Source organism: Coregonus lavaretus (genome assembly GCF_964263955.1).
Source record: "Coregonus lavaretus genome assembly, contig: HAP1_SCAFFOLD_407, whole genome shotgun sequence".
Lineage (NCBI taxonomy): Eukaryota > Metazoa > Chordata > Actinopteri > Salmoniformes > Salmonidae > Coregonus > Coregonus lavaretus.
In genome coordinates, this window is record NW_028159120.1 from 119,787 (window position 1) to 133,507 (window position 13,721).

The following is a 13,721-nucleotide window of genomic DNA, read 5'->3' on the forward strand; positions in this document are numbered from 1 at the left end:
AATTGAGATGTTGTGTCACTGGCCTACACACAATACCCCATAATGTCAAAGTGGAATTATGTTTTTTTATTTAATTTATTTTTTTATGAAAAGCTGAAATGTCTTGAGTCAATAAGTATTCAGCCCCTTTCTTATGGCAAGCCTAAATAAATTCAGGAGTAAATATTTGCTTAACAAGTCACATAATAAGTTGCATGGACTCACTCTGTGTGCAATAATAGTGTTTAACATGATTGATAGGGTACTGACATGACTACCTCATCTCTGTACCCCACACATACAGTTATATATAAGGTCCCTCAGTTGAGCAGTGAATTTCAAACACAGATTCAACCACAAAGACAAGGGAGGTTTTCCAACTCCTCGCAAAGAAGGGCACCTATTGGTAGATGGGTAAAAATAAAAAAACTAAGCAGACATTGAATATCCCTTTGAGCATGGTGAAGTTATTAATTACACTTTGGATTGTGTATCAATACACCCAGTCACTACAAATATACAGGCCTCCTTCCTAACTTAGTTGCTGGAGAGGAAGGAAACCGCTCAGGGATTTCACCATTAGGCCAAAGGTGACTTTAAAAACGTTATAGAGTTTATTGGCTGTGATAGGAGAAAACTGAGGATGGATCAACAACATTGTAGTTACTCCACAATACTAACCTAATTGACAGAGTGAAAAGAAGGAAGCCTGTACAGAATACAAATATTCCAAAACATGCATCCTGTTTGCAACAAGGCATTAAAGTAATACTGCAAAGAAATGTGGCAAAGCAATTCACTTTTTGTCCTGAATACTAAGTGTTATGTCTGGGGCAAATCCAATACAACACATTACTGAGTACCACTCTCTATATTTTCCAGCATAGTGGTGGCTGCATCATGTTATGGGTATGCTTGTAATCGTTAAGGACTGGGGAGTTTCTCAGGATAAAAAAGAAATTGACTGGAGCTAATCACAGGCAAAATCCTGGAGGAAAACCTTGTTCAGTCTGCTTTCCAACAGACACTGGGAGATGAATTCTCCTTTCAGCAGGACAATAACCTAAAACACAAGGCCAAATCCACACTGGAGTTCCTTACCAGTGGCCGAGTTACAGTTTTGATAATCCTTAGAGACTTACCCAGAAAGACTCACAGCTGTAATCACTGCCAAAGGTTCTTCTACAAAGTTTTGACTTAGGGATGTGAATATTTATGTCATTGTGATATTTGTAAAAAAAAACGTTTTCACTTTGTCATTATGGGGTATTGTGTGTAGACGGGTGAGAAAAAAATAATATTTATTCAATTTTGAATTCAGGCTGAAACACAACAAAATGTGGAATAAATCAAGGGGAATTAATACTTTCTGAAGGCGCTGGATGTGGCCCTAGGAGTTGGGCAAAGCTGGTAGAATCTTATTCAAAATGATTCACAGCTGTAATGGCTTCCAAAGGTACTTCCAGAAGTATTAACTCTGGGATGGGAAGACATACACAATCAAGACATCTTCGTTTTAAATTGTATTTTTATTATTCATTTTGAAAATGTTCTATACTTTTCTTTCACTTTGAAAATGTGGAGTAGGTTGTGTAGATTGGTAAGAAAAACATCACATTTAATCCCTTTTTAGATTTAAGCTATCAAAATGTGAAGACTGCGCAAGGGGTGTGTGACTTTCACTAGGCACTGTATTTTAAATCAGTAACGGCAGGATCGGTATAGAAAAGTATAGATCAGTTTAGAACATTATAGATCAGTATAGATCAGTATAGATCAGTATAGATCAGAACAAAACAGTATAGATCAGAATAGAACAGTACAGATCAGTATAGAACCGTGTAGATCAGTATAGAACCGTATAGAGCCGTATAGACCATTATAGAACAGTATAGATCAGTATAGATCTGTATAGATCAGTATAGATCAGTATGGAACAGTATAGATCAGTATAGAAAAGTGTAGATCAGTATAGAATAGTATAGAACAGTATAGATCAGTATAGATCAGTATAGAATTGTATAAATCAGTATAGATGATCAGTATAGAAAAGTATAGAACCGTATAGAAAAGTATAGATCTGTATAGAACAGTATAGGACAGTATAGATCAGTATGGATCAGAATGGAACAGTATAGAACAGTATAGATCAGTATAGAACAGTATAGAACAGTATGGATCAGAATGGAACAGTATAGATCAGTATAGATCAGAATGGAACAGTATAGATCAGTATAGATCAGTATAGATCAGAATGGAACAGTATAGATCAGTATGGATCAGAATGGAACAGTATAGATCAGTATAGATCAGTATAGATCAGAATGGAACAGTATAGATCAGTATGGATCAGAATGGAACAGTATAGATCAGTATGGATCAGAATGGAACAGTATAGATCAGTATGGATCAGAATGGAACAGTATAGATCAGTATAGATCAGAATGGAACAGTATAGAACAGTATAGAACAGTATGGATCAGAATGGAACAGTATAGATCAGTATGGATCAGAATGGAACAGTATAGATCAGTATAGATCAGTATAGATCAGAATGGAACAGTATAGATCAGTATGGATCAGAATGGAACAGTATAGATCAGTATAGATCAGAATGGAACAGTATAGAACAGTATAGATCAGAATGGAACAGTATAGAACAGTATGGATCAGAATGGAACAGTATAGATCAGCATGGATCAGAATGGAACAGTATAGATCAGTATAGAGCAGTATAGATCAGAATGGAACAGTATAGATCAGTATAGATCAGTATAGAACAGTGTTAGTAATGCCATGGTTGGTTCCTGGGACAGCTCATGTGATGAGGTCACTGCATGGCGTTGTGACGTCACTTCCCGGTGGGGAAGAGCAGGAAGCCGTTAAACACAATCTTCTTGTTCTTCGTGTCGGCCTTCACACTATCCGGTTGCTCGTCTTTAAACGGTTCCAGCCACACCTGGTTATATTAACACACCTGGTTACACACCTGGTTATATTAACACACATGGTTATACACCTGGTTATATTAACACACCTGGGTATATTAACACACCTGGTTACACACCTGGTTACATTAACACACCTGGTTACACACCTGGTTATATTAACACACCTGGTTATAGAATCATTTAGTGTGTTTTTCAGAAACTGTGTGGTGATTGGTTAGTATGGATGATGCTGCACTCCATGTAGAAGAGCGTATTTTTTATAAAACGTATATAGCTCAGGTGATAGAAAGACTGCAGTCACACACAGCGAAATAATAAAGCATCCCATTCACTCTGACATAACAAGCCAGAAGGCCATCAGACAATAGAAACACACAACCATTTAGCATTTCGAAATCAAAATATACTACTATTAGCTTGCTACTTCCCATTGCAAACATATTTTATCAAGTTCTGCACACAAAGTAACCAGTGATCTAAAATTTTAATGCAACCGTGTTTAACCCAGTCGTGGTCACCCAGTCGTGGTCACCCAGTCGTGGTCACCCAGTCATGATCACCCAAGTAGCGAGCTGCAATAACAAAACAGTGGTGTGATGATGATCATTTTAAACTCAACTTCTTGTTGAAAGTTAATCTTGAAAAGGGTGATGCTAAAAAATTAGCAAACACATCCTCCTCAGTCCTCAACAATAACACCTACTAGCCTACAACACAAACTAACTTGACCATGGGAAAACTAGTGCTCGCACTAAAGGCTCACACTAAAGGCTCACACTAAAGGCTCGCACTAAAGGCTCACACTAAAGGCTCACACTAAAGGCTCGCACTAAAGGCTCGCACTAAAGGCTCGCACTAAAGGCTCGCACTAAAGGCTCGCACTAAAGGCTCACACTAAAGGCTCACACTAAAGGCTCGCACTAAAGGCTCGCACTAAAGGCTCGCACTAAAGGCTCGCACTAAAGGCTCGCACTAAAGGCTCGCACTAAAGGCTCACACTAAAGGCTCGCACTAAAGGCTCGCACTAAAGGCTCGCACTAAAGGCTCGCACTAAAGGCTCGCACTAAAGGCTCGCACTAAAGGCTCGCACTAAAGGCTCGCACTAAAGGCTCACACTAAAGGCTCGCACTAAAGGCTCGCACTAAAGGCTCGCACTAAAGGCTCACACTAAAGGCTCACACTAAAGGCTCACACTAAAGGCTCACACTAAAGGCTCACACTAAAGGCTCACACTAAAGGCTCACACTAAAGGCTCGCACTAAAGGCTCGCACTAAAGGCTCACACTAAAGGCTCGCACTAAAGGCTCACACTAAAGGCTCACACTAAAGGCTCACACTAAAGGCTCACACTAAAGGCTCACACTAAAGGCTCGCACTAAAGGCTCGCACTAAAGGCTCACACTAAAGGCTCGCACTAAAGGCTCACACTAAAGGCTCACACTAAAGGCTCGCACTAAAGGCTCGCACTAAAGGCTCGCACTAAAGGCTCACACTAAAGGCTCACACTAAAGGCTCACACTAAAGGCTCACACTAAAGGCTCACACTAAAGGCTCACACTAAAGGCTCACACTAAAGGCTCGCACTAAAGGCTCACACTAAAGGCTCACACTAAAGGCTCACACTAAAGGCTCACACTAAAGGCTCACACTAAAGGCTCACACTAAAGGCTCACACTAAAGGCTCACACTAAAGGCTCGCACTAAAGGCTCACACTAAAGGCTCGCACTAAAGGCTCACACTAAAGGCTCACACTAAAGGCTCACACTAAAGGCTCGCACTAAAGGCTCACACTAAAGGCTCACACTAAAGGCTCACACTAAAGGCTCACACTAAAGGCTCACACTAAAGGCTCGCACTAAAGGCTCGCACTAAAGGCTCGCACTAAAGGCTCGCACTAAAGGCTCGCACTAAAGGCTCGCACTAAAGGCTCGCACTAAAGGCTCACACTAAAGGCTCACACTAAAGGCTCACACTAAAGGCTCACACTAAAGGCTCACACTAAAGGCTCACACTAAAGGCTCACACTAAAGGCTCGCACTAAAGGCTCACACTAAAGGCTCGCACTAAAGGCTCACACTAAAGGCTCACACTAAAGGCTCACACTAAAGGCTCACACTAAAGGCTCACACTAAAGGCTCGCACTAAAGGCTCGCACTAAAGGCTCACACTAAAGGCTCGCACTAAAGGCTCACACTAAAGGCTCGCACTAAAGGCTCGCACTAAAGGCTCACACTAAAGGCTCACACTAAAGGCTCACACTAAAGGCTCACACTAAAGGCTCACACTAAAGGCTCACACTAAAGGCTCACACTAAAGGCTCACACTAAAGGCTCACACTAAAGGCTCGCACTAAAGGCTCGCACTAAAGGCTCGCACTAAAGGCTCGCACTAAAGGCTCCACACTAAAGGCTCACACTAAAGGCTCACACTAAAGGCTCACACTAAAGGCTCACACTAAAGGCTCGCACTAAAGCTCACACTAAAGGCTCGCACTAAAGGCTCACACTAAAGGCTCACACTAAAGGCTCACACTAAAGGCCTCACACTAAAGGCTCGCACTAAAGGCTCACACTAAAGGCTCAAACTAAGGCTCACACTAAAGGCTCACACTAAAGGCTCACACTAAAGGCTCACACTAAAGGCTCGCACTAAAGGCTCACACTAAAGGCTCGCACTAAAGGCTCACACTAAAGGCTCGCACTAAAGGCTCACACTAAAGGCTCACACTAAAGGCTCACACTAAAGGCTCACACTAAAGGCTCGCACTAAAGGCTCACACTAAAGGCTCACACTAAAGGCTCACACTAAAGGCTCGCACTAAAGGCTCGCACTAAAGGCTCGCACTAAAGGCTCGCACTAAAGGCTCGCACTAAAGGCTCGCACTAAAGGCTCGCACTAAAGGCTCGCACTAAAGGCTCGCACTAAAGGCTCGCACTAAAGGCTCGCACTAAAGGCCTCGCACTAAAGGCTCGCACTAAAGGCTCGCACTAAAGGCTCGCACTAAAGGCTCACACTAAAGGCTCACACTAAAGGCTCACACTAAAGGCTCGCACTAAAGGCTCGCACTAAAGGCTCGCACTAAAGGCTCGCACTAAAGGCTCGCACTAAAGGCTCACACTAAAGGCTCACACTAAAGGCTCACACTAAAGGCTCGCACTAAAGGCTCACACTAAAGGCTCACACTAAAGGCTCACACTAAAGGCTCACACTAAAGGCTCACACTAAAGGCTCACACTAAAGGCTCACACTAAAGGCTCACACTAAAGGCTCGCACTAAAGGCTCGCACTAAAGGCTCGCACTAAAGGCTCACACTAAAGGCTCACACTAAAGGCTCACACTAAAGGCTCGCACTAAAGGCTCGCACTAAAGGCTCGCACTAAAGGCTCGCACTAAAGGCTCGCACTAAAGGCTCACACTAAAGGCTCACACTAAAGGCTCGCACTAAAGGCTCACACTAAAGGCTCACACTAAAGGCTCACACTAAAGGCTCGCACTAAAGGCTCACACTCTCAGTACTGACATGTCTCTAGGCCTACTTTTATTTATTTTTTGTGTAAAACTGTCCCACCCATTGCAAGTCAAAATGTGATTGGTTGATTCCATTGTCACTCCAAAATTCTGCTCTAATACAGTTGAATGGCAGAGGCCTTCTGTCCAGCTTCTGAAAGCCAATAGCTAAGCTAGATAGCTAGATTTATCTTCCCAGAGACCACCAAAGAAAAATCCTGATTGAATATTTTTTTATCTTCAACGTTAAACAACCCTTTCCTTTCCAACACAAACTGAAGTCATTACATTTGAATATCATTGAAAATAATAAATTAATCAGATTACCATTTCAATATTATTGAAAAGATAGAAATTAAATACAAATTATTTTATCATTCCTTAGGCGTTCTCTGTAGGCCTAGAAGGCACTTACTGTTCCCCACTGGATGATGCTCTGTGCTGATTGGTTAGGATGGATGATGCTCTGTGCTGATTGGCTAGTATGGATGATGCTCTGTGCTGATTGGTTAGTATAGATGATGCTCTGTGCTGATTGGTTAGTATGGATGATGCTCTGTGCTGATTGGTTAGTATGGAGGATGCTGTGTGGTGATTGGTTAGTATGGATGATACTATGTGCTGATTGGTTAGTATGGAGGATGGTTCCAACCTTGTGGCCTCGTGACAGGTCCAACACCACACCTCCTGACAGAACCTACACAACATGGAATTAACGATAAAATAGTGTTACCATAGCAATATATGTTGTTAAAGCTGTATACGGTTGATACTGTAATTGATAAGTTAACATTGTTAAACGCTTTACCAAGTTTCATCATAGTGACTCAACCTGGTGTCGTCATAGCAACCCAACCTAGTGTCATCATACCCTACCTGGTGTTGTTATAGTAACCCTACCTGGTGTCGTCATAGTAACCCTATGTGGTGTTGTCATAGTAACCATACCTGGGTAGTGGCTCTGTTGTTGTAGTCACAGAAACCCAGCTTCCTCTCTCCCAGCACGTCACTCTTCAGAGACAGACACATGCTCACCTACACACACACACACACACACACACACACACTGTTTTACAAGATGTTGAAAGAGAGAGAGAGAGAGAGAGAGAGAGAGAGAGAGAGAGAGAGAGAGAGAGAGAGAGACAGAGAGACAGAGAGAGAGAGAGAGAGAGAGAGAGAGAGAGAGAGAGAGAGAGAGAGAGAGAGACAGAGAGAGAGAGAGAGAGAGAGAGAGACAGAGAGAGAGACAGAGAGACAGAGAGACAGAGAGAGAGAGAGAGAGAGACAGAGAGAGAGAGAGAGAGAGAGACAGAGAGAGAGAGAGAGAGAGAGAGAGACAGAGAGAGAGACAGAGAGAGAGGGCACTAGACCAGTCTGCAGCACCCGGCCTCACCCTACTAGAATCTGAAGTCAAATGTCTTCTGTTTGCTGATGATCTGGTGCTTCTGTCACCAACCAAGGAGGGCCTACAGCAGCACCTAGATCTTCTGCACAGATTCTGTCAGACCTGGGCCCTGACAGTAAATCTCAGTAAGACAAAAATAATGGTGTTCCAAAAAAGGTCCAGTTGCCAGGACCACAAATACAAATTCCATCTAGACACTGTTGCCCTAGAGCACACAAAAAACTATACATACCTCGGCCTAAACATCAGCGCCACAGGTCACTTCCACAAAACTGTGAACGATCTGAGAGACAAGGCAAGAAGGGCCTTCTATGCCATCAAAAGGAACATAAAATTTGACATACCAATTAGGATCTGGCTAAAAATACTTGAATCAGTTATAGAACCCATTGCCCTTTATGGTTCTGAGGTCTGGGGTCCGCTCACCAACCAAGAATTCACAAAATGGGACAAACACCAAATTGAGACTCTGCATGCAGAATTCTGCAAATACATCCTCCGTGTACAACGTAAAACACCAAATAATGCATGCAGAGCAGAATTAGGCCAATACCCGCTAATTATCAAAATCCAGAAAAGAGCCGTTAAATTCTATAACCACTTAAAAGGAAGCGATTCCCAAACCTTCCATAACAAAGCCATCACCTACAGAGAGATGAACTTGGAGAAGAGTCCCCTAAGTAAGCTTGTCCTGGGGCTCTGTTCACAAACACAAACAGACCCCACACAGCCCCAGGACAACAACAACAACAACAACAACACAATTAGACCCAACCAAATCATGAGAAAACAAAAAGAGAATTACTTGACACATTGGAAAGAACAAACAAATAAACAGAGCAAACTAGAATGCTATTTGGCCCTAAACAGAGAGTACACAGTGGCAGAATACCTGACCACTGTGACTGACCCAAACTTAAGGAAAGCTTTGACTATGTACAGACTCAGTGAGCATAGCCTTGCTATTGAGAAAGGCCGCCGTAGGCAGACCTGGCTCTCAAGAGAAGACAGGCTATGTGCACACTGCCCACAAAATGAGGTGGAAACTGAGCTGCACTTCCTAACCTCCTGCCAAATGTATGACCATATTAGAGACACATATTTCCCTCAGATTACAGCGATCCACAAAGAATTAGAAAACAAACCCAATTTTGATAAACTCCCTTATCTACTGGGTGAAAAACCACAGTGTGCCATCACAGCTGCAATATTTGTGACCTGTTGCCATAAGAAAAGGGAAACCAGTGAAGAACAAACACCATTGTAAATACAACCCATATTTATGTTTATTTATTTTCCCATTTGTTCTTTAACTATTTGCACATTGTTACAACACTGTATATAGACATAATATGACATTTGAAATGTCTTTATTCTTTTGAAACTTCTGAGTGTAATGTTTACTGTTAATATTTATTGTTTATTTCACTTTTGTTTACTATCTACTTCACTTGCTTTGGCAATGTTAACACATGTTTCCCATGCCAATAAAGCCCTTAAATTGAAATTGAATTGAGAGAGAGAGAGAGAGACAGAGAGAGAGAGAGAGAGAGACAGAAAGAGAGACAGAGAGAGAGAGAGAGAGAGAGAGAGAGAGAGAGAGAGAGAGAGAGAGAGAGAGAGGAGAGATAGAGAGAGAGAGAGAGAGAGAGAGAGTGTAATACCTGTCTGTCTGCCTACCTTGGCCTCTGAGTGGAAGACAAAGTAGTAGACTCCAGATATGCTGCAGGTGAAGATTCCAGAGGACAAACTGATCAGGCTGCTGCTAGTGATGGCGGTGTTATATGTCAGGGGTCGATTGTAGAGGGGGTAGGAGCTGTCTGTCCGGGACACAGAGAAGGCTGCACGTTGTTGTTGGGCCTGGTCCCCGCCCATCCCCGGGGGCCCAGGGGGGCCCGGGGGGCCAGGGGGGCCTTCAGGGCCCAGATCTCCTCTGAAGCCTTTAGGCCCCATGTCCCCCGGAAACCCCCGGCTCCCCTTCGCCCCCTTCAGGACACGGGGCGACACCGCATCCAGCTGCAGTGCTGGGAGAAAGAGGAGCGAGGGACAGGGGTTTACTAAAAAGCAACCTTTAGATGAGCACTTTTCAGTTCTATACCACAGACCCCGAGAAAACTATAACGGACCCTGAGCACACTATAACACACCATAACAGACTATAACACACTATAACACACTATAACAGACTATAACACGCTATAACACACTATAACACACTATAACACACTATAACACACTACAACACACTATAACAGACTATAACACACTAAAACACACTATAACACACTATAACACGCTATAACACACTATAACACACTATAACACACTATAACAGACCCTGAGCACACTAACCACACAGTCCTCTTTACTGACAGTTAATATAACATGCTCTTTCTTTCTTTCCTTTCTTTCCTGACTCTCCTTTCTCTCTCATCCGTCCATCTCTCTGTTACCTGACTCTCCTTTCTCTCTCATCCCTCCATCTCTCTGTTACCTGACTCCTTTCTCTCTCATCCGTCCATCTCTCTGTTACCTGACTCCTTTCTCTCTCATCCCTCCATCTCTCTGTTACCTGACTCTCCTTTCTCTCTCATCCCTCCATCTCTCTGTTACCTGACTCTCCTTTCTCTCTCATCCGTCCATCTCTCTGTTACCTGACTCTCCTTTCTCTCTCATCCCTCCATCTCTCTGTTACCTGACTCTCCTTTCTCTCTCATCCGTCCATCTCTCTGTTACCTGACTCTCCTTTCTCTCTCATCCGTCCATCTCTCTGTTACCTGACTCTCCTTTCTCTCTCATCCCTCCATCTCTCTGTTACCTGACTCTCCTTTCTCTCTCATCCGTCCATCTCTCTGTTACCTGACTCCTTTCTCTCTCATCCCTCCATCTCTCTGTTACCTGACTCCTTTCTCTCTCATCCCTCCATCTATCTGTTACCTGACTCCTTTCTCTCTCATCCCTCCATCTCTCTGTTACCTGACTCCTTTCTCTCTCATCCCTCCATCTCTCTGTTACCTGACTCCTTTCTCTCTCATCCGTCCATCTCTCTGTTACCTGACTCTCCTTTTTCTCCCTTTGCTCCTTGTCGTCCATCCCGGCCTGGAGCTCCTGGCGCTCCTGGTGTTCCGTCCTGGACCGAGCATCTGTCCAGGCATCGCCCCAAGGAAAGGAGCACCGCCACACACACTACAGACAGTGAGTAGCCTGACATCATCCTCAGGAACCCTGAGAAGACAGGACGCAGAGAGATGACATCATAGAGGGTCAAATACAACATCACAGGAGAGATATGACATCTCAGGAGAGATGACACACCTGAACCCAAAGGCTTGATGGTTATTTGATGGGCTGAATCAAATGCTTGATAGTTAGTTGATTGGTTCACCCAAAGGCTTGATGGTTATTTGATGGGCTGAATCAAATGCTTGGTAGTTAGTTGATTGGTTCACCCAAAGGCTTGATTGTTATTTGATGGGCTCAATCAAATGCTTCATAGTTAGTTGATTGGTTCACTCAAAGGCTTGATGGTTATTTGATGGGCTGAATCAAATGCTTGATAGTTAGTTGATTGGTTCACCCAAAGGCTTGATGGTTATTTGATGGGCTGAATCAAATGCTTGATAGTTAGCTGATTGGTTCACCCAAAGGCTTGATGGTTATTTGATGGGGTAATATGCTGCTACTGGAATGGAACCAATATGTGTACTGGCTGGGAGGCAGGAGGACAGAGTTGGGAAACACTGCTATCGAGTTTCATGTGTCTACATCACGGTCCTGGAGGGCCGAACCCTGGTCTAGGGTGTAATCAAACGGTCCTGGAGGGCCGAACCCTGGTCTAGGGTGTAATCAAACGGTCCTGGAGGGCCGAACCCTGGTCTAGGGTGTAATCAAACGGTCCTGGAGGGCCGAACCCTGGTCTACATGCTCAGATCCAGAATAGAACAGCAGTCTCTGATGGTTCAGTTGGATAGAACAGGGTTTCCCAACCCTCTCCTCACCACACAAGATGTTTCACATCTCTCCCAACCCTCTCCTTGGGCCCCCCCAAGACATTTCCCAGGTTTCCCAACCCTCTCCTCGGGCCCCCCCAAAACATTTCGAGGGCAGAGGAGAAAGTTGGGAAAACCTGTGTTAGAGCATTGAGTTCGTAATGCTTTCTACCTCTAATCCTCCCCTGCTCTCCAAAAAGTCAAAAGTCATTAGTCGAATGTCTAAACTCTCTTATAAATATATCTGTATATAACATGTCTATTTAATATGTGTAGATATGTATCACTCACCGGTGTTTGTGTTCAGCATAGACCAGATTAGAGATGTCTTGTGTGTCTGTTCCTTCTTTTTAGTTTTGTTGAATGAAGTCCATCCACTAGTTATTACATTGATCACACACACACACACACACACACACACACACACACACACACACACACACACACACGCCTGCAGCATACACTCTCACCCACTGAAACACATGAGTCAGTAGATTTATTTCCTCAAACTGTTTTGACTGGATCACCACCACAAACAGAGAAAGACAAAAACACTTATTACTGGAACAACTTAACATGATTAAAACACTAAACCACTTCTTACTGGAACAACTTAACATGGTTAAAACACTAAACCACTTCTTACTGGAACAACTTAACATGGTTAAAACACTAAACCACTTCTTACTGTAATAACGTAACATGGTTAAAACACTAAAACACTTCTTACTGTAACAACTTAACATGGTTAAAACACTAAACCACTTCTTACTGTAACAACTTAACATGGTTAAAACACAAAACCACTTCTTAATGAATCAACTTAACATGGTTAAAACACAAAACCACTTCTTACTGTAACAACTTAACAAGGTTAAAACACTAAACAACTTCTTACTGTAATAACTAAACATAGTTAAAACACTAAAACACTTCTTACTATAACAACTTAACATGGTTAAAACACAAAACCACTTCTTACTGGAACAACTTAACATGGTTGAAACACTAAACCACTTCTTACTGGAACAACTTACCATGGTTAAAACACAAAACCACTTCTTACTGGAACAACTTACCATGGTTAAAACACAAAACCACTTCTTACTGGAACAACTTAACATGGTTAAAACACTAAACCACTTCTTACTGGAACAACTTAACATGGTTAAAACACTAAACCACTTCTTACTGTAATAACGTAACATTGTTAAAACACTAAAACACTTCTTACTGTAACAACTTAAACATGGTTAAAACACTAAACCACTTCTTACTGTAACAACTTAACATGGTTAAAACACTAAAACCACTTCTTACTGTAACAACTTAACATGGTTAAAACACTAAACCACTTCTTACTGGAACAACTTAACATGATTAAAACACTAAACCACTTCTTACTGGAACAACTTAACATGGTTAAAACACTAAACCACTTCTTACTGGAACAACTTAACATGGTTAAAACACTAAACCACTTCTTACTGTAATAACGTAACATGGGTAAAACACTAAAACACTTCTTACTGTAACAACTTAACATGGTTAAAACACAAAACCACTTCTTAATGAATCAACTTAACATGGTTAAAACACAAAACCACTTCTTACTGTAACAACTTAACAAGGTTAAAACACTAAACAACTTCTTACTGTAATAACTAAACATAGTTAAAACACTAAAACACTTCTTACTATAACAACTTAACATGGTTAAAACACAAAACCACTTCTTACTGGAACAACTTAACATGGTTGAAACACTAAACCACTTCTTACTGGAACAACTTACCATGGTTAAAACACAAAACCACTTCTTACTGGAACAACTTACCATGGTTAAAACACAAAACCACTTCTTACTGGAACAACTTAACATGGTTAA

The 13,721-nt window shown here is 42.3% G+C and overlaps 1 protein-coding gene across 1 annotated transcript; it reads right to left on the bottom strand.

The window, feature by feature from the left end:
* Positions 1 to 1,489: 1,489 nt before the first annotated feature.
* LOC311123261 (complement C1q subcomponent subunit A-like) lies at positions 1,490 to 12,196 on the bottom strand. The gene is made up of 6 exons (XM_084197517.1): positions 12,125 to 12,196; positions 10,899 to 11,069; positions 9,525 to 9,868; positions 7,388 to 7,474; positions 7,092 to 7,136; positions 1,490 to 2,938 (listed from the first exon to the last, which is right to left on the bottom strand). Exons 1-6 carry the CDS (start codon positions 12,141 to 12,143, stop codon positions 2,831 to 2,833), a joined length of 774 nt encoding a protein of 257 aa, XP_084053643.1. The 5' UTR covers positions 12,144 to 12,196; the 3' UTR covers positions 1,490 to 2,830.
* Between the last annotated feature and the right edge of the window lie 1,525 nt (positions 12,197 to 13,721).

Excerpts from the sequence above, each read along its gene's own strand:
- LOC311123261 (XM_084197517.1), bottom strand. Across the intron at positions 9,869-10,898 it reads GGGAGAAAAAGGAGAGTCAG|CACTGCAGCTGGATGCGGTG; the intron begins GTAACAGAGAGA and ends TCTTTCTCCCAG. Across the intron at positions 7,475-9,524 it reads TCTTCCACTCAGAGGCCAAG|GTGAGCATGTGTCTGTCTCT; the intron begins GTAGGCAGACAG and ends GTGTGTGTGTAG.